The 25,463-nt window shown below is 38.5% G+C and overlaps 1 protein-coding gene and 1 long non-coding RNA gene across 2 annotated transcripts in view; one reads left to right on the forward strand and one right to left on the reverse strand.

Annotated features, from left to right (window-relative positions):
- Window positions 1–23,184, reverse strand: part of cfap58 (cilia and flagella associated protein 58) — a 33,527-nt gene extending 10,343 nt beyond the window's left edge. The window contains exons 1-9 of the mRNA XM_037979011.1: window positions 23,021–23,184; window positions 18,497–18,766; window positions 16,794–16,939; window positions 16,543–16,693; window positions 14,775–14,969; window positions 9,949–10,086; window positions 8,458–8,617; window positions 2,322–2,404; window positions 1,682–2,113 (exon numbers count right to left, since the gene is read on the reverse strand). Coding sequence (XP_037834939.1) covers window positions 1,682–2,113; window positions 2,322–2,404; window positions 8,458–8,617; window positions 9,949–10,086; window positions 14,775–14,969; window positions 16,543–16,693; window positions 16,794–16,939; window positions 18,497–18,766; window positions 23,021–23,050 — 1,605 coding nt within the window. The 5' untranslated portion in view covers window positions 23,051–23,184. The remainder of the gene's footprint in view (window positions 1–1,681; window positions 2,114–2,321; window positions 2,405–8,457; window positions 8,618–9,948; window positions 10,087–14,774; window positions 14,970–16,542; window positions 16,694–16,793; window positions 16,940–18,496; window positions 18,767–23,020) is intronic.
- On the forward strand, window positions 13,175–14,059 carry LOC108245949. Its single transcript, XR_001809009.3, has 3 exons — window positions 13,175–13,244; window positions 13,319–13,382; window positions 13,588–14,059. It is a non-coding gene; the product is annotated as an uncharacterized LOC108245949 (long non-coding RNA).
- Window positions 23,185–25,463: the final 2,279 nt, after the last annotated feature.

Raw genomic sequence — 25,463 nt, forward strand, 5'->3', positions numbered from 1 at the left:
GAGGGATGAAAGTCAGTCGTAGCAAGACAGTACATGTGTGTGAATGAGATGGAAGCAGGTGGAACAGTGAGGCTACAAGGTCAGAGGTCACAAAGGTTCAGGACTTCAAGTACTTCGGGTCGACTGTCCAGGAAAACAGGGAGTGTGGTGAAGAGGTGAAGAAGAGAGTCCAGGAAGGATGGAGTGGATGGAGAAAAGTTTCAGGACTGATTTGTGATAAAAGGGTGTCAGCAAAGGTCAAAGGAAAGGTTTACAAGACAGTGGTGAGAGCAGCTATGTTGTATGGTTTGGAGACAGTGGGACAGACAAAAAGACAGGAGACAGAACTGGAAGTATCACAGCTGAAGATGCTGAGGTTCTCCTTGTGAGTCAAGAGGATGGATAGGATTAGGAATGAGGTCATCAGAGGTACAGCACAGGTTGAAGGACTGGGAGATAAAGTTAGAGAGGACAGACTGAGATGGTCTGGACGTGCAGAGGAGGGACAGTGGGTATATTGGTAGAAGGATGTTAGAGATGCAGCTGCCAGGAAAAAGACAAAGAGGAAATATGGATGCAGTTAGAGAGGACATGGAGGGAGTTGGAGTGAGGACAGAGGATGCAGAAGACAGAGTTAGATGGAGGAGGATTACTCACTGTAGCGACCCCTGAAAAGGGAACAGCAAAAGAAAAAAGAAGTTTCCCAGATTCTATGGATAAAAAAAACATAACCACAGTAAGATGCTACCACCCTATGCTTCACTGTATGGATGGTGTTCTCAGCATGATGTGAAGTGGTAGACTTGCCTCAGATATGGTGTTGTCTTTATTGTTTGGACTCCTCTTTCCACAGCTCCTTCTTCCACTTGTTTTGGGAAGAAATGCCAAACTGTTCAGCTTTCTTTTCTTTAATCAGTGTCTTTTTTTCTGCCAGTCCTAAAGTCCAGCTTTGCGTACTAACTGTGGTTCTATGGACAAATTATCTTATGTCCCAGAATCTTCAGGGTTACCTTTTGGCCTCCTGGATGTTTCACTGATTTATGCACTACTGACCTGCTCTGTGAGTTTTGACGGATGACTCTCTCTTGGCAGGTTTGCTGTGGTGGCATCATTTTTCCATTTCCTAGTAATGGATTTAAAAGAGCTTGTGGAATATTCAGGGTTCTGGAATATATTCTACAACTCAAGATGATTTGTACTTCTCTACAACTTTGTGTCTCTCCTGTGTTGAGAGTTCTTTGGTCTTCATGATGGTGTATATCATTTGACAGGTTAGGATCATCTTTTAGTTAGATTGCTCACATCTGGATATTTGTTAACAAATTATGTGGTTTCTGATGGTAAAGTTTGGGGCTTTCAAACAAAGGAGCCAAATACATATGTACAAACCATTTTTCAGTTTTAGGATTTAAAAAATATATATTTTCCCCATTTGATCTTCAATATTTTTGTAGAATTATTGCTTTTAATCAATTTAAAAATTCAAATAAATTTCAGGTTGTAAGGTAACAAAATAGAATACCAAGAAGGATGAATACTTTTGCAAGGCACTGTATTACTCAGTGTCCCACAAGATTTCAAAGATAAAACCTAAATTATTAAGAAAAAATAAAAAAAGTGAAGTTAACTATAAAGGCAAAGTATGTGTGGTGGGCCTAACCAGAGCCCCCTGCCCAGTTTGATCTCCAGCTGTCACTCCTACCTGAGCGTCAATTAGATTTTTGCTGTAGAGGTTCCTTTCTGAAGCAACAGATTCTAGCAGGTTCTCATGCTGTCTGAGTTTACACTCTGCCTCTGCAACTTTCTTTCTCCAATCATAAATCTCCATCTCTCTGACCTCAACATCGCTGATTTTCTGTTGCACCTGTGGAATGAAGAAAATTAAGTTAGGCTGGGTTTGATCAGAATATATTGTGATATTTAGCACAATCATTCGAACTGCCTTCTGCATGAGGCCACTAGTGTGGTTGAGGTGGCGGTCCCGGTCCTTTTCCAGCTGCTGGATGATCTTGCGCTGCTTGTGAGCCTCCTGGCAGTAACCATTGATTTCATGCTCCAAGGTCCTCTTGTCTTGCTCCAGGAGTTTCACAAGATTCTGCTGTTTCTCAATCGACTGCACAGCTTTTGTCATATTCTGTGCATTTAAGAAACAATACAATTTTTTATCATACATACAGATAAAAATACAAGGTCATAAAGAGTATCTCCAGTATTTAAACTGCAAGTACTACTATTGTATTTGACAAAGAATAATATATGACAGTTTACAACATGGTGAACATTTGTGGTTTTCTTTGATATATCAAAACTTTGTCTGAAAGAATCCAAGTTGCAGTAAATACCTTATGTAAGATGTCCCTCTCTCTGAGCAGATCATCACTGGCTTTTTTATCAGCTTCCACTTGTTTCTGAGAAGATTCAAGATCTAAAAAGGAAACAGATTGCCATATTACTGGTGTTATGATTATATGGTTTTGTGTTGCTCTTGTAAGTAGATTAGTCTTTTTCTGTTAAGTTTTCTAATATCTTTTTATTTAGTATACTTTCAGTTATGTTTATTGTCTTGTAATAAACACAGGAAATAAACTAAACACAAGGATCACAAGAAAATAAAAGCACAGGAACAACAACAAAAAAAAAGAAAACATTCAGATCCACTGACAGCACCTGGTATAGCTGTAAGGCTGCATGGTATTTTGAGCTGAACCACTATTCATTGTTGGATTATTGAGAGTCACGAGCTTATCTTCCTTGTTTCAACCTCTTGAATTACTCTTGTATCTTTGTAAGAAAACTAAATGTTTAAAAAGACTTGCCTGTGTTCCTCCTTAAAATCTTTTGTGTGCCCTCTGGACCTCTCACTGAAAACTCTCTGTGGAATCTCCTCTAAAGTTCCTGGACCTCTGAATAAACACTATCTGTGGAAGATCCTTCTATAACCAATTCTGTTTGTTTACCTCTGACAAAAGAAAGAAGAAGTCAATTTGGCCTACCACTCACCCTACCTATCTGCTCACTCCCGTCTCATCCAAAAACTTCACCTAACCCAGATGCTGGAATCCTCTGCCCTCCCCTTGAAGTCCATTTCCCTTTTAACTTTAGATCACAAACTCTGGCTCCATTGCTTCCTGCAGATTCCATCACTCCCAACTTCCTGTTTATTTTAAAATAAAACTGTTTTTCACTTACTTGTTTCTTCTTCTGGATATGTTTCGTTCTCAGAAAATTGAATTCTGTGTGAAAACATTGCATAAATATGACAGAACAATGCAGTCTACAAAATAAGGGTTCATCTGAAACCAAAAATCTCCACTTCATCTTAAGCTCCAATGGAATAATAATTGTCTGCCATGAATCTCTCTTCCAAAAACTAAATGAGCAACAAGCTACCAGTCAACACTTGAAACAACTCAGTAGTAATATTATTAGTATGGATCAAAAATTACCCCCTCGACATCCCCTTGGTTACCGTTCCTCTGGCTACTTGTCCTCTGGAAAATGCTCCAATCTCACACCGAGAAGTCACTATCCTGCTGCCTGCATCATTTGAGGGTAATACAGGTCACTATTGTGTTTTTTTTCACAAGTTTCTCTCATTTTCAGTTGTGCCCCCAAGATTGTCTATTTATCAGCGCATTAGAAGGAAGAACATTATGTTGGGCTGAAGCTTTCCTAATTGTTAAACCCATTGAAAATCTCACTTTCAATACTTTTGTAAAATTTTCGGCAAAGTGTTTCATTCATCAAAAACTGCAGACTTTAAAGTTGCAAAGCCATTTAGTATTACACCTCTCTGTTGAATTTTGTATGCTGGCGGTTGAAACAGGGTGAAATTAGAAGACTTTTAAATGCACTTTTGTAAACTCCCTTTCAGAGCAACTAAAAGACCAGCTCACCTCTTGTGATGAACCAAAATTTCCAGACAAGTTGATAAAGTTCACTATCCACATAGATAACCATCTCAAAGAAAGAACTTGTGAAAAACACTACAAGTCCCAGTCGTCTAACGTTTCCACATCCATCATCAGTTCTGTTGCTGTGGTTCAACCAATACCTCCTCCACATTGAGTTTCTCTGAGGTTGAGCCAAAGCAGGGTGGAAGAATTCGGTTAACTCCACGAGGAACAATAGTGAGGAATTACTGCTGAACTTTTCATCTACTGTGGAAACCCAGGCCATGTCATCACTTCCTGCCCAAGAGATTTGAAAGTGGTTACCTAGCAGTAACTCAGGGGATACTGGTAGGTCAGTCAACGTGTTCATCTGTTCATCACTTACTCTTTTCAATAGTTGCTTGTGAAAATCAGATTAACTTTCAAATACAATTTTTGGTGGATTCTGCTGCCAAGCAGAACCTTGTCAACAAAGAACTGGTACCGCAACTTCAGATCCCCATATTACCACTTGCCAAGTTGTTATCTGTGTCATCATTAAATGTACAAACATTGGCAACCATAACCCATCAGACTAAACCCATCCACCTGGTCACTTCTGGTAAGTTTTTTTTTAAACAATTTCCTCCTGTTATTCCCCTCTGTGGTGATCTGTGAGTTACTTCCTGGTAGGCCGTCCTGTCCTCCTATTGGTTGAGTCGTCATGTCATCCACACCTGCAGAAGATCAGTCCCATCATGGAGTCTGTGTACTTAAGGCCGTGGTGTGGATCAGACAGCACTGGAGCATTGTTTGCCTTGTGGTAAAGTCTCTCAGCCTTTGACCATACCTCGTTAACTTGGAGTTTTTGCTAAGTGTGCTTTTTGTGTTTTTGTACTCTACTAGAGTTACCTGTGTTCCTGGAAGTCCAGTCTGATCTGTTTCCTGAGCCACCAACGAGCTAAGTACCCAGAACTACTTACCTGAGCCAGTCTGCCTCACTGCCATCTGTATTCTGTGGAGGACACACTTACCTCAGCCATCCGGAATCCTGCAACCTGGAAACGCCTTACCTGCGAGTACTCACCTCATCACCACCTCCCACCCTAGACTCTCTCTCCTACCCTGTAAGAAAAGACTCTCCTGGAAATCTTTCATTAACTACAGCCTGTTCAACCTGTAAACACCCTCCCTATACTTACCCCTCATCCTTTCTTCCAGATCCGGATGCCTGTTGTTTTTCTCACTGCCACTGTAAATAAAATCACTTACCATAATCGTAGCCTCCTGTGTCTGTCTGTCGCCAAGCTGCTCTCCCTCCTTGACTTAGTTAAAAAACTGACACCCTCTAATTTTAGGTTTTCCTTGGATGACAGAGCAAAATACAACTATTAACTGGGGCAAGAAAAGCGTTGACAGTTAGAGTCCATTCTGCTTAGACCACTGTCTCCGGTCCGTAGTTACCCCCTCAAACCCTCCTGTTACATTCTTTGAACAAACTGACACCTCCAATATCCCAACAGACCTTACGACAGTGCAATTGACCCAGAGCTCCATTATGCTTGAGTCCGCTCTACAACCTCTCAGGTACTGAAAAAAGAAACCATGTGTTGGTACATCAAGGATTTACTAACGGCAAGGATTATCCATCTGTTAACTTCACCCCTCAGCACAGGATTCTACTTTGTGAAGAAGAAAGACAAAAACTTAAATCTTTGCATTGACTTAAGAGGTTTCAACCAAATAACTGTGAAGAAAAAATACAACACCAATTCCAGTGAAGTTGGGATGTTGTGTAAAACATAAATAAAAAAAGAATAAGATGATGTGCAAATCAACAATAAAGAAAAAAAAACAAAGTTTATCCATTTAAACATTAAATATCTCATCTTTATAGTGTATTCAACTGACTATAGGTTGAAAAGGTTTTGCAAATGATCAAATTCTAGTTTTATTTATGTTTTACACAACATCCCAACTTGGGGTTGTATCAGTTGCCTCTCACTGATTCAGTTTTTGAACAGCTACATATTGCCAAAGTGTTTTCCAATCTCACTCTCAGGAATGCATACCATTTGATCTGAATCAGGTAGGGAGACGAGCGGAAAATGGCCTTCAAGACACCACTAGGCTACTTTGAGTACTTTGTGATGACATTTAAACTCATCAATGCTCCTGTTGTTTTTCAAGCCCCAGTCAATGTGTCAGGATTCTGGAGTTATTGTGGGGTTTTTTGTGTTACAAACCTTTTTTTCATACAGGGCGAGAGAGAAGAGGGTTAATGAGTTAGAGCAGATACTTAAGGCTGAGTTACTCCACTACTCTTCGTGGGACTGTTGAGTGTCACAGGTGACAGTCCTGCTCTTTATACCAGCAATACCTCTGAGGAAAAGTATCACTTCAAGTGTATGATTAACTTCCGTGTGTCTCTCTTTGCAGAACCTGCTCCTTGCTGGTCCAGCTTCTTGTGAACAAACTTACCTGGATGAACTTCTATCATCACCACATTACTGCTGTTTCCCAGATCTCTTTCTCTGACTGGAGACACCAACTCAGCCACAACATCACCTGCTCACTTTCCAACGTCGGCTCCACCCACCATCTCTGGTACCGCTCACCACCACTCCTCTTTGCCCCTCAACAGCTCACAGAAATGTTCAACACTTACCTGGTTCTCCTGGAAATGCAATTTTCTATCGGACCACTTTTCCCCTAAACTATTTACAGAAAATACTCATCATCTCTCTGGATCATTTTTGGAAATAAACCTTCAGTACCATCTCCCAGAATCTTGGTCAGTCCTCCCTCCAAACCTGAAAATATACCTTCACAGTCCACATTCCTTCAGTAAACTACCTGGGGTATATTTTTCAGAGCAGACAGGTGAAGACTGACCCTGACAAGATCAAAGGTGTTTTCTGAGTGGCCAACCCCATCAACATGAAAACAGCTTCAGTATTTCCTGGGTTTTGCTAACTTTTGTTGGTTCATCAAAAATTACAGTCAGACTGCAGTGCCTTACAAGACTCGCCTCCACCCATCAACCGAGAGGTGGGATGAGTGGATGAGGTGTTCAACAACTCAAAATCACTCTTCACCACAGCCCCCGCCTTTTGTTCAATCCTGATCACGAGAAGCAGTTTGTTGTGAAGGTGTTGGAGCAGGTCCTGTTGCAACAATCAGACACTGAAGGCAAGATTCATGCTTTTGCATTTTTCTCCCACAGCGTGTTTCCTGCAGAACAAAATTATAATGCTGGAAAGCAGGAGTTACTGGCCATAAAGATGGCTTCATAGGAATGAAGACACTGATTGGAAAGTTCCAATCTTCCCTTCATTGTCTGGACCAACCATAAAAATCTTGCCTGCATCCAATCTGCCAAGAGATTGAACTCTAGACAACCCAGATAGTCATTGTATTTTGCACGATTCTAGTTCTCAATTACCTATCCCCCTGAAGCTAGGAATATCAAACCAGATAGAATCTCCAGGCATTTCTCAGAATCTAAGAAACACAAGGAACCCTGCCTTCATCATGTGTTGTTGGGGTGCTTACCTGGGAGATAGGAGTTCCAGTAAACCAAGTTCAAGACTTCAAACCTGATTTGGGAACTGGACCCACCAATCAACCATTTGTACCTTCAAATGGTTGTACCTCCATACGTTTGCAAGTCTTACAATGGGCTTGCACCTTTAAACTCACATGGCATCAAGGAATCAGTCACACCCTCAATTCATTGAAAGCCCTTCAGTGGGTCATGAGATATTTGCAAATAGACAAACAGGCTTCACTCCAGAATGTAGTACCAAGATTTAAAGCAAATATGCTGCATAATGTGTTGCACTCAAAGTACAGTATGTGTTGGAAATTATGCTCAGCAAGTACCACTCTAAATTTTTGATGTCTGTAAAACTGGTTGCGTTACAGCCATTTTTGTGTTTTCAAAGATTAGTTGGCTGAAGTGGCCATCTTGAATTAGGTTTACTCTAAAACTTCACAAGTTGTAGATGTATATCTAATGATTAGCTTCTGGAAGTATCAATAATATCCATCCAGTAGTTTATGAGATATTTTGCTAAAAACTCAGAGTTGATTCTAATTGTTATTGGCAAAATTTAAACAAAAATCTTGTACAATCACAGTTGGCACTCAGATTACAAGTTGGGAATCAGTCTTAGCTATTCAAATGTTAGGTCAATATCTGTAAAATTGACTCAGTTATAGCCATTATAGCCATGTGTTTGGTAAGATTGCTTAGCTGTGGTGGCAATCTTGAATTGTATTTGCTCCAAGAGTTTATCTGTTTGGACAATAATTATTGAAGATGGACGATTATTGTCCGAAACAGTGTTACAAATTTCTGAACTGTACAGTATATACAACAGCTAATATTTAAATGCTCTTTGTTTTTATCTATTTAAAATATAACTGTAATAGTTTAGAGATTAGCAGCCTGACAAAGTTGGCATTTTTGCAGAAAAAATATGCAATTTTCCGGTGAAGTTACCAGGTCAGGGTTCATCCTTCAAAGGATGCAAAGTATTATGATTGGTAAGATGTAAAAATTGAACTATGTTTCTAAAAACAAACACCCTAACCCAACAACCTTTCTCCAGAGCAGAGATCTGAGCTTTCAGTGTCTCCTTCTGCGCATCCACTTCAGCTTTCTGTTCTTCCATCTGGTGGAACTTCTTCTGGATGGATTCTCTCATCTTGGTTTGTTTGGAAACCTCCTGACGTATTTGAGTCATCTCCTCTTCTCTTATCTGCCCAGTAGAAAGGAGGGAGATGAGACGTAAAAGAATTACAGAAAAAAATTAATGAACCGATTTAAAAACCCAGATTGGACAGTACATGTTTATGAAGGTGTAGTAGGGCCACTCAGAATAAAATAAAACAAATACTTTTTTTTAAGTTTCAAGATTAAAGTGTAAATGTCAAGATTAATGTAAATGTTAAGTGTCAATTTTGTTGACCAAAAAAAAAGTTTCAATGCTGAGAAAAAGTTGTGTTTCAGGACTAATCTGAAGAAAGTGAATCCCACTGCCAATGTTTTGATGTATAATTTCTAAATGAACTGAAGAAGATGTGAGAGAAGGAAGAGTTTATTTGATAGGTTTTGTGATTCGAACAAACGCCTCTACACTGTAGGTCATGTCCCCTCTCACTTTGTTAGTCTAGAGTTAGGTTAATTGGGGCTTACCATTAGAATAGCACGAGATGCACTGAATGGCTTCTTAATAGCAGCCCATACTACTATCTACCTCTAAACAGGTATGAGAGTATGTGCTAGGAATGACTCTCAGCTACAACAACACCAAATTTTAGTTCTGTGTCTATAATATTGATTGAGTTGTAGTCTCGTTTGTTTTACTAAAGTTAGTTAGCTGCATTGGCCATATTGAATTGGGTTAACTCTAAAAGTAAATCAGTTGGAGATGTGCGTCTAATGATTATTTGATTAGTTTCATTAGAAGAAGTCTGTTGTGTTCTCTAGCTTATACAGTAAATGTATGTGTTATGTTCTGTTTCTGAACACCAGAGGGTGCTGTTGTGACAATATAGCACAGAAGAGACAGAGTTAAAAGGCAAAATAGTAAATCTACAGGAGAGCCAAGTTCAATAAAATGGAGAATTTACTGGCATAAAGTCCCTAAACCATTTTTTTAAATTTTATCACAAATGCCACAACACTGTCCACTGAGTTATGAAATGTTTCGCTAACAAACAATCAGAACTGACTCCAAAAGTTATTGGCAAAGTTTTAACAAAGATCTTGTCCTGTGTTGGGGATGACTCTCAAATACTTTCACACCAAATTTTAGCTTTATCTGTGTCTGCTAAGGTCAATTAGCTGTGTTGGCCATCTTGAATTGGTTAACTCCAAAAGTTAATCAGTTGTAGATGTACATCCAATGATAAATTTCTGAAAGTTCCATTTGAATATGTCCACTGAGTCATGAGATATTTTGTTAACAGACAGTCAAATGTGCATACAGGACATGGGCAAAAACATTATTGCCTACAGCCAAAAGGTGGAGAATAGAAATGTTTAAAGAGTAAAAAGTAAATATATGTAAAATAAAAACTGGAGTACTTTGAGCTCGTTGGTAATCTGTTGATTTTCCACAAAGAGGTGTTCTTTGGCCAAGGAAAGGTGCTCACATTCCTGCTGCAGCTTTGAGTTCTTTGCCTGAACCTGCTCCAGCTCCTTGATGGATCGTTCGGAGAAGATCTAAGAATCGAAGTTGGGACCGATCAGGTTTATTAATCGAAATGTATACACTGTTTTGAACTTCACAAACACACAGAGCCTTGCAAAAGTATTCACCCCTGGATGTTTTCTCAGTTTAAATTTTGACATGAGTCTCTAAACAATCTAAACAAACTAGTCAAAATTTATCTGAGTTTTCTTCAAAATTGGTTTTGTGTTGGCCATTCTCCAATAAAGCTCAGACTGGTGAAGAACCTGGGCAATAGTTGTTGCATGTACACTCTCCCATCTGACCTGCTGAAGCTTGGAGCTCCTTCACAGAGCTCACAGGTGTCTTGGTGGTCTCTCTCTCTCTATTCTCCTTCTTGGACGGTCACTCATTTTTTGACGACGGCCTGCTCTTGGTAGATTTACGCATGTTCCTCCATCTCCTGATGATGGATTTAAAAGTGATAATGACTGATTTATGACAGCAATAAAAGCAGAAAACATCTAAATACTGAATACTTTTGCAAGGGACTGTATACAGTTCTTATACAACTATAAATCACTCTAGATGAAAATTAGTAGACAGCCAGAAGTGAGAATGTTTATTTTTCTGACATGTAGCTGCATCTCAATAAACTCAGTTTTTATAAAAAAGTTCATTTATTTCAATGTAAAACAAATTCAATGTAAAACAGGAAACCTATATATTATGCAGAGTCATTTCACACAGAGTGTTATAGTTCAAGCATTTATTTCTGTCTGTGTTGATGATTATGGCTTACAGATAATGAAAACCTATTCAGTTTCTCAGAAAATAAGAACATTACATAGTGCAGAACTGTGGTTAGACCTGTTGCCTCACAGGTAGAAGGTCGCAGGTACGCCTTCTGTCTGGGGTCTGGAGTTTGCATATTGTGGGTTTTTTCATTAAACTCAAATTTCCTACCTCGAGCCAAAAACATACAGGTTAGGTTAAATAACAACTCCAAATTGTCACTAGGTGTGAGTGAGAGTTTGAATGGTTGTTTGTCTCGTTTGTCTCCATGTGTCCCTGTGATGGATTTGTGGCTTGTCCAGGATTAACCCCACTTCTCACACTGCTGGAGACAGACACCAGCTACCAGCTGCTGCATGGAAAAGCAGGTAAAAAAAATGAATGAATACATGGATAAGACCAAGAAAAATAATTTTTGATACAGAATTTTGGCCAAGTGAAAAGTATGTCTATATATGGTACAGTATATTCAGTTAAATCTTGCTCAAGGCTCCTTTTGTATGAACAGCAGAATCAGTGTGGTGTGGCATGGAGGCCCTGGCCTGTGGACCTGCTGAAGTCTTATGGAAGTCCAGATTGTTTTGACCATGCTATCACTGGGTTTGACTGGTCAGCAAACTGACCTGACCTAAATCCCACAGAAAATCTATGAGGTTTTGTCAAGAGGAAGATATGAAACACCAGATTCAACAATGCAGAGAAGCTAAAGGTTGATATGAAGGCAACATGGGCTTCCATAACACCTCAGCACGTCTGCAGGCTGATGGCCTCCATACATTGATATTGTAATGTATGCAAAAAGAGCCCCAGCCAAGTATTGAGTGCATTTACGGTACAGCACATTGACATTGACTTTTCAGTGGGCCAACAATTCTGGATTAAAGATTCTCTTTATTGGTCTTATGCAATCTTCTAATTATCAGAGAAACTGAATTGTGGGTTTTCATGAGCTGTAAGCCATAAACATCCACACTTACAGAAATAAAAGCCTGAAATACAGTATACATAAACACAGTAACGACAAACAGAATTGTTAAAAGAATGTTATATTACTTTCTTCAAAGTCGCAAGTTTACATACATTCATAGTATGTATGTTCAACTCATAGTATTTAGAAGAATTGCCTTTAAACTGTATGACTTGGGACAAACACTTTGAGAATCCTTCCACAAACTTCTCACTAGTGTAATGGCAGAATTTACTATAGGGTAACACCTGTTGTTTATAAGTCCTGATAATGTTATGACGTCTGTTCCAAGTCCCATGGGTTCTCACAGAATGAACTTGTTTATAGGAGTGATGTTGAATTTTCTTCCCTTGGGAACCAGACTGACTTGCCTTTCCCTAACTCCTCCTTCTGGTCCAGTATTTCAATATCTTTAATAAAAGCTCCTGTGTTGACTTGGAGGACCAGAGCTTTGATTCGGAGCTTCCCTGTTCAGAACTGCTCTCTATATTCTGTGCACATTATATAAATAAACCTGCTTGAGTGATTTCATCTAACAGTGCCTGGAAATTCATTTATTGCTGCCACAACACTATAATTTACTGGAATTTTGTCCCTTTCCTCCTGACAGAACTGGTGTAACAGAGTCAGGTTTGTAGGCCACCTTGCTCTGGCAAATTTTTTTGTGAGATAAAGATTTTTGTGATGTACACTCCAAAATCTTGACTTTGTTGTCCTTATGCCCCTTTCTAACTAATTTGGCAGCCTGCTAAAGGTCATTGTTGATTTGGAAGACCCATTTGTGCCCATGTTCTGACTACCTGACTGATGTCTTGAGATGTTGCCTCAATATTTCCACATAATGTTCTTTCCTCATGATGTCATCTATTTTGCTAAGTGCATCAGTCCCTCCTGCAGCAAAACACCTCCACAACAGGATTCTGCCAACCCCATTCTTCAAAGTTGGGAAGGTGCAAGTTTCCCCCTTTTTCCTCTAAACATAATGATGGTCTTTATGGCCAAACAGTTCAATTTTAGTTTTATCAGACCGCAGGTCTCTGTCCCTGTACGCTGTTGCAAACTGTAATCTAGCTTTTGTTTATGTTATGTTTGGAGTAATGGCTTCTTCTTCACTGTGTGACCTTTCAGCCAATGTTGGTACAGGAGTCAGGATACCTAACTCACTGTGGATCATGACTCTTTCAGACCAGCTTCAGCAGCATCTTCACAAGGTCCTTTGCTTTTGTTTTTGGGTTAATATGCACACATTTCACACAGAAACATTCATCTCAGTGTAATCCAGGGTGGAAAAATCTGCCCTTAGTCCCGCCTCACTGCCCCATTGGTTAGAGTGACAGTCAGTCACAAAGGGCATGCAGCCAATTGACACACCTGAGGCAATTATTTAGGCTTGCTCCAGCTTTCCCTAGTCAGATGTGAGGGGGAGAGCTGGAGACAAAGGAGCTACAGGTTAGTGTTCTCAAACAATCAGTTTATCTCTGTTGTAATGCACTGTTTAACCTTATAATATAAAAATCATGTAGATCCAAGAAATCCAGTGAGTTTGGAGCCTTGGAGCTGCCATACTCTCATCTATTATTGGAATTGGTGAGTAGAGAGCACAATGTTTGTTGTTTAGTATGTGGGTGGCAGCAAATGTTAATTGTGATCATTAATTGTTGTAATCTAACTTTAAGATAATGAGATAAATGTTTTATTTGGTCTGACAGATTAGATATTGCATTTAGTTCTGTGTGAAATTGAAGTTAACTAGCCGGCTGGAAATTTATTGGTCCTGTTTATGTTAATACAGGCCAGGTGATCCCTTTTGTAGGGAATAAGATGGCGAGCTTCTGAAAACTGGCTGGAGCCAGGAGAACTTTAAGAATCACTCCCTACTGGTCTGGTCTGTATCATTTCCCCCCTCCATCTCATCATTCAGGCACATACTCTATTATCCACCTCTTCATCCAAAACAACTTGCGCTGGGACATTTTCAACTTAAATATCTGGATAACCCAACCATGGATTTCTGAATGTGTGTTGGTCAGACTTTGGACTGACCAGCGGGGAATTTAAGACCAATTGGGCACAAACAAATGAAGGATTGCTGCAGTACTGTGTATATATTTGTTTTTGTATTTATTTTGGATTTGATGTATGGCTGTTTTGTATTGTTTACTTTAATTTTGTCTAATACATGGTATTGAAAACAAAACAGTTATTTTGTGTCGTTCTATTGATTACTGACAACGGCTCCAGTAAACGAATTCTAGTCTTCTGATTTTCTTCCATCTAGTCCTTTTACACTTTAAATAGTGTTACAGTGGAACAGAACCCATGTCCATCCTGAGAAGTATGGCAGGACACCCCCATGGTGTTTGTGTATAATTGTTGCAACAGATGAACTGTTCCAACAATTACTAGATTTCTTGTGGAATCTAGTAATTGTAACCAAAGATGAACTAGAGTTGAGGAAGTTGAGAAATCTTTTCCTGATATCTTGACTGATTTATTTTTATTTTCCCCATGATGCCACACAAAGAAGCAGTGTGTCTGAGGTGTGCCTTAAACTGCATCCACAGGTGTTCCTCCAGTTAACTGAAATGTTGTCAGTGAATTTATCAAAAGCTTCCAGTGCAGCATCATCATCATCATCATCATCATCATTACATCATCCTCTGGGCTTTTCCAAATTTATTACATTTAAAAGGTGTTTATTAAAGGTGTAGTAATCTAATACTTGTGACTGTAAGAATGTAATTGTTTGAGCATTTACCAAACAGAAATAATTTGGGCAATCCTAACTGATCTAAAACAGGAAAGGTTTAGTCTGATATAATGTCAGAAAGTGAGAAAAATAGTTGTCTTTTTATACCAGTATGTAAACATTTTGTTTCAACTGTATGTTACACTGCTGGACATTTGAAGAGGATAGTAAATATGAGAACAGCTGATGTAATACACCATAAAGAAAATGCATTCCACTGCCCTGCTCACCTTTAGCTCTTTCAGCTGTTGCTCCTGTTTCTGCTGCTCCTCTTTGGCTCTTTGGCCTTGTTGATTCAGAGCTTTAATCTCAACCATCTTGGCCTCCATGTCAGTCTGCAGCTGCTTCACCTCCTTGTCCAGTTTTTCCTTTAACCTCAGCTCTCTTGAGATCTCATTCTGTTGGACCTGAAGCTCCTGCTGCAGCTGGGGCAGAAACACAAATAAGTGGGTTTTATAACACAGTTTGTGTTGCCCCCTGGTAGACAAAAGGACAAATACACCTCTGGGGTATGAAAAAAAGATAGTTCAGCCGTTTTGAAGTTAGGCTCTGTGTAAAAGTTAGAAAGGTTATGCAGCTAAGACCAAAGTAGGTTGTAAATGACTTAAAAAATCCTTAACAGTTCATGTGAACATTCATGTGTAAAGAGTGGCAGCAGCAGCTGTCTGTATTACTTTCTAGGTATCCAGGGGTCATTTCTGGCTAGAATATCATACTCCTGCTGAAATAACTGGATAATGAGAAACAGATGATGGTGTAAAGGTTGAAGAGAGGGTTGTATATTTATAAAAACGTCCATCTTTCCCTATTTGTTCCACATGAGCAGTTCCACTTTCACTTCAAGCTTGGGTCCTCTACCAGAGTCCTGGAAGCTTGAGGGTTCTACTCATTATCTTAGTTGTTCCTAGTACTGCAGTCTTCTGGACAGAGATCTCTGAGGTTGTACCTGGGATCTGTTGGAGCCACTCTTCCAGTCTGGGGGTCACAGCACAGAGTGCTCCAATGACCACTGGTACCACTGAGGCCTTGACTTTCTACAACTTCTCTATTTCCTCTTTCAGACCTTGGTAATTCTCAAGCTTTTCATGCTTCTTTTTCCTGGTGTTACAGTAACTTTGGACTGCTACATCTATCTCCACTGCTTTCTTCTACATCTTATCTATCACCACAATGTTTGATTAGTTAGCCATCACCTGTTTGTGCCATGGCGAGGGAAGACAGAGGCGAATCCAGAACGCAGAATCATTTCGAAAGTAAAAACTGATTTATTAAAGTAAAGTATAACAAAAACAAAAGGCTGACTTGGCAGCAAAACAACTATAACTAAATTACAAAGACAAGACAAGGCATGGAGGAACACAACAATGATCCAGCGGGGTGGTAGAGAAAATGACCAGGTTTTAAACACAGAGGATGATTATGGGAAGTGGGCACAGGTGAGTGATTACAATAACTGACAGGTGGAGATGGGCGTGGCAGATAAGCAGGGGCAAACAGAGGGGAAGTGAATAATGACTGAGGCACAAGGAACAAGACACAGACAAGGAAACAAAGTCCAAAATAAATCCAAAAGAAAACAAAACAAAACCCAATCCTTACAGTTTGTCAGTCTGTATCTGGAAGTCTCCCAGTATCTTAGCCCTGCCATTCTCTACCAGCTTAGATGGAGTCTCCCATATTGACTGTGAGACTTCCAGTCCATTGTTGGTACAGATGTAAAATATCCAAGGGGGTGACATTTTTTATAGGCACTGAACAAAACATTAATTCAAACCAAAACAAATAGCAGCAGATGGCTATATATAAATATGTATATGATATGCATATGATATAATATGTATATGAGTTAAAATACATCATGTGTCTGCAGAGAAGATGAGATTTGAGTTCTTTAGTTCTCTATATCTTACAAAAATCTAAAAGCCTTTGAGTTACATTAGTAAATTTACATTAGGAGCCAGGTTGTCTGTCTTTTAGGAGAATTAGCCCTATGTTTACCTGAGAGATATTCTGGAAGGCAGTTTCTCTTTGGGCCCCTAACGCTTGCTGGGTTGTGAGTGCCTGATTTAGTTTCTCTCTTAGGCCCTCCACTGTTGTTACCAGTTGAGTCCTCTCCTTGGTCAACTCTTCCACCATGTTAGTTAGATCACTGAAAAAAAACAGGCAAACAAAAAAACAACTTTCCAGTTGGAAACATATATTTAATTCACAGTTTTAACAGGAAGGGCAAAGTAGGCCAACTGACTCACACTTTTTGATCCATGGAGTGACCAGTTTGTTGTTCAGTGATTTTGGAGAGTTTGGAAACTTCTTCTTTTAAATTCTTGATGGTCTCACTGTCTTTCCTCTCTTTCTTATGAGCAGCATCAACCAACTTCCAAGCTTTATCTAGCTCCTAAAGTGTACAAAAGAACATTTTACACTCATACTTTCTTCAATTCTTAAAATTTAAAAGTTCTAAATATTTCTAACTGTTCTTATTAAACCAGATTACATATTTGCTTTTATTTTTTACAATCCTTAAGGTGACATAATCACACATTTGAAACGTTTGTAAATTTCATTGATTTAAGGAATGCATATCACCCGCTGCCCTTCATGCCAGAATATTAGACTAAGACCATGTTATGTTTAGAAATGATAAAGCTGTAGCCGTTTTGCTCGAAGCATAAAAAGAAGGTTATGCATGACCTCATGCTGTATCACACTCAGCGTATGTGTTGTGAATGACTCTCAGTTACTACCACACCAAACTTTAGCTAAATAAATGGAGTCAGATTGAATTATAGATATTTTTTGTGGATTAAGGTTGATTGGCTGTGTTGGCCATCTTAAATTGGACTGATTCCAAAAATTAATCAGTTGTACAGTACATATAAAGAAGTATTCACCCTTTGGATGTTTTACCCTTTTATTGCTATTATAAATCTGCAACAGTCAATATAAAGAGGCCTTTGTGGCAAAAAATATGCAAAGTAATTCCAAATAAATAATAATATGTAACGTAAAATGATATGTATTGCAAATAATTGCATAAATATTCCTTTAAAGTGACTGTTCAAATTCAGGTCAGAGAAAAGATTACTGAAAAATACAAGTCAAGGGAAGGAAGCAAAAGAATTTTCAAGGCCGTAAACATCCCCAGGAGTTCTGTTAGATCCATCATCAAGAAATGGAAAAAATATGGGATATGTGTAAATCTACCAAGATCAGACCATCCTCACAAACCAAGTGACTGTGCAGGCACGTCTTTTGTTATTAAGAGAGTTTTTATTTTATTTTTTTACTTTTTGTCCAAAATATAATTTTATACTGACCATGACTCATTTATAATAGCAATAAAAGGGTAAAACATCCAAGGTGGTGAATTCTTTTTACAGGCACTGTAGATGTACATCCAATGATTACTTTCCTAAAGATTCATTAAAATGTGTCCAGTGGTTCATGAAATTGTTTTGCTCAGGAACAAACAATATTGACTACAACAGTTACTGCCAATGTGGCACAATGTGTGCCTGAAGTATGTTGTGCAGCTGATGCTCAAACAGATTTTAGCTCAATACCTGTAAAAGAGGCTAACTTACAGCCATTTTTGTGTGTCCTATGGTCAGATAGCCGTGGCAACCATTTTGAATTGGGTTGACTCCAAACATTAATCAATACTAGATCTACATCTACATTTTGTGTTGGATAATTTAAACTAGCTCTGGTGACCATCTTATTTCGGGCAGACTCCAAAACTCTACAGTTGTAGATGTACAGGCATTGATGACTTAATAAGAGTTTCATTAAAATCCATCCAGTGATTCATGAGATATTTTGTTAACAGAAAAATGAATATTTGCTATATATATATGCTGAGAGCGTTTGGTGGCAGACAGTAATCAGAACCAGTCAAACAAACAGAGGTTTAATGAACCAAATAGTAATATTTGACTTTGTGAAATGATACCATCTTTAATGATGTTATTGTTGTTTCATCTTCCTCAGACAGTTTCAGAGACGCTGCCACTTTAGTTGACGTAGACACAATCTCTGCATTCAGCTCTCTACATTTAGACATGAGCCTGTTTTCGTTCTCTCGAGATTTCTTTAAGGCAAGAATGAGTTTGCTGAATTCCAGCCGGATCCTGTCCATGCTCTGATCTCCAGCCAGCTCGCCTAGGACATCCTGGAACTCCTCCAAGGATTTAAAAGAGTCCTCTCTTGTAAGATCTTTCTCCTGGAGATACAGCAGACACACATACACTATATGAGTAAGTTTGAATTTGTGTTGAAGAATAAGATCATGAAGTTAAAAATGGCCTCCAATGATGCCCTGAAATTTTATTTACTTCTCTTCATTCAATCTTTTTTAAACCAGGAAAAACCCTTGATATTTCAAATTTCATTTACAAAACTGTCCTGGCTGAAAAAGGCAGCAGTCCAATAAACATTAAAAAAAAAAAAAACTAAAATACCAGAAAAAGTAGAGAAAGATGCTTAATTTTTATTTAAATTGTTTTGTCACAACAGCAAACAAGTCAAAAAAATTAAAGCATTAAACACAACATTCATAATACCAAACTAAAAATGAACAGTAATTTTGTCTTCTTTTTTTTCTTTCAGCTGTTCCCTTTTCAGGGGTCGCTACAGCAAGTCATTTTCCTTCATCTAACTCTGTCTTCTGCATCCTCTGTCCTCACTCCAACTTCCTCCATGTCCTCTCTAACTGCATCCATAGATCTCCTCTTTGTCTCTTTTCTAACATCCTTCTACTTATATACCCACTGTCCCTCCTCTGCACGTCCAAACCATCTCAGTCTGTCCTCTCTAACTTTATCTCCCAGTCGTTCCACCTGTGCTGTACCTCTGATGACCTCATTCCTAAACCTATCCATCCTTGTCACTTCCCAGGAGAACCTCAACATCTTCAGTTCTGGGAGAGGTGGAGGTATACACTTAAAAGACGAGGGATGAAAGTCAGTCGTAGCAAGACAGTACATGTGTGTGAATGAGATGGAAGCAGGTGGAACAGTGAGGCTACAAGGTCAGAGGTCACAAAGGTTCAGGACTTCAAGTACTTCGGGTCGACTGTCCAGGAAAACAGGGAGTGTGGTGAAGAGGTGAAGAAGAGAGTCCAGGCAGGATGGAGTGGATGGAGAAAAGTTTCAGGAGGGATTTGTGACAAAAAGGTGGCAGCAAAGGTCAAAGGAAAGGTTTACAGACAGTGGTGAGAGCAGCTATGTTGTATGGTTTGGAGACAGTGGGATGGACAAAAAGACAGGAGACAGAACTGGAAGTGGCAGCTCTCTTCCACCTGTTCCCTGTTCTCACAACAGATCACAATGTCATCTGCAAACAAACAGTAACTGCTGAGTGCAAAACACATACACTCACCATCCACTTTTTTTGGTAAACTTTACTAGTACTTGGTTTAACTCACTTTTGCCTTCAGAACTCACATAATTGTTCATGTCATAGATTCAACAAGTTGTTAGAAACATTCCTTAGAGATTTTAGTCCATATCGACATGTTGACAAGGGATAGAAGCCACTGACATATTGATGACAGTAGTTGATGAAAGGCTCATAGCAATGGACGCCTAATCCCATACTCACAGAGCACCCCCACATGGTACCCTCAGGAACATGGTCAAAAGCATTCTGCAAATCCACATAAACCTTCTAATGTAAAGAACCTTGGTGTTATTTTTGATCAGGATTTTCATTTAATCCTTGCATTAAAAATGTTAACAGGACCGCTTTCCTTCACTTGTACAATATCACTAAACTTTTAAATATCTTCTCCCCAAAAAATGCAGAATAACTTGTCCATGCATTCATCACTTCTAGGCTGGACTATTTAACTCTTTAAAACTCTTTAAAAAGTCTTCGCTGATCCAAAATCCTGCTGCCAGAGTTTTAATGAGAGTTAGAAGGAGAGATCATATTTCTCCAGTTTTAGCTTCTCTCTCTGTCAAATTCAGAGTATAATTTAAAATCTTACTTCTAACATACAAAGCTCTCAACAACAAATCTTTATCTTATTTTAAAGATCTTATTGTTCCATAGATGGGCGGCACAACGGCGCAGTAAATAGAAAGGTTGCCTTCCAACAAGTAGGTTCCAGGATCACTTCCCAACCTGGGGCCTTTCTGGGTGGAGTTTGCATGTTCTCCCGGTGTGCACGTGGGTTTAGTCCAGGTATTCTGGTTTCCTCCCACAGACCAAAAACATGAACGTTAAATTAACAGGTAACTGTAAAATCATCTCTAAATGTGAGTGAGAGCGTGAATGATTGCTTGTCTCATTTGTCTCTATGTGGCCCTGTGATGGCCTTGTGACCAGGGTCCCCTGCCTCCCACGCAGTGATGGCTAGAGATAGGCACCAGCTCCCCGCAGCCCAGAAAGGAGAAATACTCTCCATGTTTGTAATTACTGATATCAGTAACATGTTTATTTTTTCCAATAGAAACTACACCTAGACCAGTCTATGTTTATCTGTGTTTCTTTCCTGTCCTCTCAAACCCCAGCTGGTGGAGGCAGATTACCACCCATTTTGAGCCTGGTTCTGGTGGAAGTTTATTTTTGTTAAAAAGGGAGTCGGTCCTTACAACTGTGGCCAATGTTCTTGCTCAGAATGGGAGATTGCAATGAAGTGAATATTTGATGTATAATAAATTGCATAATTGCATAATAAGTGCTGCATAAAAAGTGAGAGACATAGAAAAGATGCTATTCTGCCTTGGACATCTAACAAGGTCTTAACAAGGTCTGTGTCAGATGTTGGAAAAACCAGGCCATTCTGATGAGAAAAGAGTAAATATGCAAATGATCTGGAGCTCATTTTTACTATTCATTGCCTCATAGCTGAGTCAATTATGACAATAAAAACTGTACATTTTTAGAAATCCAATCCTTAACCACAAAAAACATTTTTAAAAATAAATAAAACAATAGCTTTGTTCTTTGCATGTCTGTTATGCACTGTCACTTTCTTCTGAAATGTTTGTCCTCTATATTTTCAAAAACACATGGCTAACTTTGAAGCATTAGTGAACTTTTGAACAGTGAACTGGTCTCTGCATACTTATTTATAATTGTCCAAAGACGTGAAAATTTCTCAATACACAAGTCTGTACACTTCCAGATTCTTTTGGATTAAAGTGCTTCCGACAGCACATAAACAACTTAATTTATTTTTACCTCAGATCACCCTTTATTAGAAACTTTTCTGATCAAGTCAAGTCAGATTTCATTCAAATCATTCAGTAATATCTCAGTATTTTATACAGAAAAGGTCTACGCTTTAAAATTTATATATATATAAAACTTGTCATAGTATTCACTTATTAAATAATTCTATCTGAACACTTTAAAATGAGGCTTTAAAGCATTAGTTTAGCACACCTCCTGGCCTCTTATACTGCCTATACAGCAGAATACTTACTTATATTAGCTCTCAAACAAAAGGTTTTATTTTAAAGAAGTCACTCAGTGGGGCCAAATTTTTAGACATCCTGCCTTTTAATTCTTGGCTTCTCTGCACCACCTCATTAAAAAAAAAATCCATTTCCTCAGGCATTTCTCAGAGGAACAGCTTAGTCAGTGCAACGGGTCAGGTAGAGCATCCCCTCCCATGTGTGATGGGCTGGTACAAAACAGCAGCACAGTTAGAGCCAGCTGTGTGGGGGTAAGCTGTCCAGTCTTCTCTGTTTTATTCATCAGCAAATATTAAAATAAGGTTTCCCTGCAGCTGGCTCGCTGGTACATCTTCCAGTGTTCTACAATGAAACAACAAGCCTGATACCCAGTCGTTTTGACACTAAATCACACCTTAATGCGTGTGACCAAAACATCTCTCTGTGAACCAAGCAAACAAAGACCCTAATGACCCTCAGGAAGGAAGGGAGATTTTTTGCATCACTGGGTCTCATGACATAAAAGCCATTGACAAAAAAAATGAAAAAAAAAATCATAAAAATAATATTTCAAAGAAGATATGCATTAAAATGTTATCAAATTAGTCGTGTCTTCGTTCAGTCCAGTAAAACAATTCAGAATAATCATAATAGTCATCTGGTCACATGATATGGAAGCTATAGACAAAAAACTATGATTTTTCCAAAAAGACAATAATAATAAAAAAAGAAGATACAATAAATTCAGATAAAAAAGGATGTGGCTAATGTATTTAGCCAGGGGAAACAACCTAGTGTTAATTTTCGGTCAGAAGTTCACATGACTTGGAGACTATTTAATTTTTTTTTTTTATATATATGTCGTTCGTTCAGTAATTTGTTGATATTCCCTAAGCGAACCAAGGCACACACAGACAGGTCACCCGAGTGAAACGGATTAACACACCTCTGAAACAGGGGCTGTCAAATATCCAACCTAAAACTAACTTCTCCGTGCTGCAAATACTACACAACAAAAATGTTGACATGCTAATCAAAAACATTCATGGGAAAACTCTACACACAAAACTCACCTCCATCATTTCTGTTTGCGATACTTCCATAAAACATCCGCAGAACCACCGTTTTTTCCACCCCAAGTAAATGTTGACTTTAGTAACTTAGCAACATTTGTTCTCGCGAGACATCGTCAAACGCATCTAAGGCTATTTTCTTAAGAAGTGCTGATCTCGCGAGAGGAAAAGTCCACTCCACTGTTAAAACAGCATATGAGCCTTTGGAGTTTGGACACCAGTCGCAACTCGTTATTAAACTCATTTTTGGAGATGCTTTAGGGTTTTATATTTAATTTTGATCTTTACTTTTTAGTAGATTATATGAAACAAAAGCATGTCAGGTTTTATTACTTACTATTCAGTGTATAGGTCCTCCTTAGTACAGTGGTGAGTAACTCCCATTTGGGGGGCCAGTTGTGAACAGCTGCAGCAGCCAATGAAATTGCAGCATTTGTGACCCTAAATTGCTAATACTGAGGATCCTGAGCATTTTCAGCTTCCAAGTGAGTTTCCATTGAGCAAATATAAAACTAGTGTCGGTGTAAGATGAAATCCCAGTTGTGCCCAAATGTTTGATAAAGTATTGAAAACTAAAAGCGTTTTATGATCCACCACCTACAAAGAAAAAAAGGAGAAAAAAAAAACAAAAACAAGTGGACTTCTGTCATTTCACTATTGTTTGGTTTGTTTGTTTGTTTTTTGGGGTCGGGGGTTGTTTTGTTTTGTGTGTGTGTGTTGGGGTGGTGGTGGAGGGGTTCCTGCTGGAGACAGAAATTATTTAAGGGGACCTATTATGCAAAATTCACTTTTTGCATGTTTTTGTACTTCCATTTGGGTTTCTACTGCTTCTAGAAACAGTCCAAATGCAAAACAAAACAAAACAAACAAACAAAAAAACACAGTCATTTTTTAGTAATATGTAAATGTTTTCTGGTGTCTGCAAACCAACCTGTCTCAAAAACCAGGGAGAATATGCTGGAAAAGACTTAATATAAAGATTTAGCTGACAAGGAAGTAGAAACAGGTGACAACAGTATACTATAGACATGACATGCTGCTCTAAAGGCTTGGGCCAATGAATGCAATGCCATCTTGCTAAAGTTAAAAATCTTATAAGCCCAGGGCTGTGTAAATAATGCTGAGGATTTACAAAATTAAGACTTTTTGTGAGTAAGATGAGCCAAATTTTACATGTACTCTATCATACCAGTTCATTGATATACATTGTTATTGTAATAATAACCATAATAGTAAACAATTTAGCAGATAATAGTATAACAACAATATATATGGTTCTGAATTGACTTACCTGTTAAATTAATGGTTATTTATAATAATACTTATTTTACAGGTAAGTCAGTTCAGAACTATATTTCCAATGACAACCTGGTCAAGAGGAAGCAATGGAAGTCCACAAACAGTAATGATAAAAGCAGAAGCTACAAAATCAGCATTTTTCAGACAGATGAATGAAAAAAGAAAAAAAAAAGATTTTAAAAGGACTGTGAACAATAAGAACAGTGAGAAGCTTTTTAGAAGTAAAACAAGTACAGAGATCAAGTGAACACATGACTTCTTTTTAAAGACAGAAAATTATTGAGCTGATCTTTTTCCATTTTCAGACGTTCCTGACCTTTGAAGAGTAAAACCTTGGGTCAGACTCTTTTTAAGATGAGGAGTGTAATCTGGTAGCATGTTTCTGTCTGATGCTGTAGGAACTGTTAACTAGGAGTTAGAGGATTTCAAAAAAGTTAAAGTCAAAATCTCTTTATTTGTCTCCCTTGGGAGAAATTAGCCTTGGACAGAGGAGTTACACTGCTGGCATCACAAGGTTAATAAATACAGAAATAAATTTATAAAATCATTAAAAACCTGCTGCAACACATGATCCAACCTCTGAATACCTTATAAAACTAAACTAGTTAATTAGGAATCAAGTACCATATTTATAGTATAATTAGTTTTCTCATTCATAGTATTCTAAACAGCAGTAAGTTTAAAGCATGTTTTTAACATTTAAAAAGAGCTTCTTTCGCTTCCTCTGCTGAATCACCAGCTTTCCTTCATGGTGATCTAACTCAGTTTGCTGCCTGAAGGACGTCTCATCAGTGGTCTGCGTGCACAGCTGGAAACATCTGGTGATTGTTGGATCTTCACTTTCAGAGCGTTCAGCCTGGTGATCCGTCAGCAGATTCAAACCTCCTGTTAAAATAAACTGATTTTAGATGGGAATATGGTCACTGTTGATTTTCTGATACCTCTTAAGTTCTATCAGCTGCACATTTAAAAATGGATTTATACAAAACTTAAAAAAAAAAACACTTGTAAAAAGTTTAAGTTTTAAAACTTTATAATACAATACTAAAGAGAGTTGAGTAACATCGGCTACAGTATCACTAGTGGCTCTCCACTGCATTGTGGATGTCCCACCTCCACATTGACCTCTGTCACACCAACAGTC

Source organism: Kryptolebias marmoratus, linkage group LG13 (genome assembly GCF_001649575.2).
Source record: "Kryptolebias marmoratus isolate JLee-2015 linkage group LG13, ASM164957v2, whole genome shotgun sequence".
Taxonomy (NCBI): domain Eukaryota; kingdom Metazoa; phylum Chordata; class Actinopteri; order Cyprinodontiformes; family Rivulidae; genus Kryptolebias; species Kryptolebias marmoratus.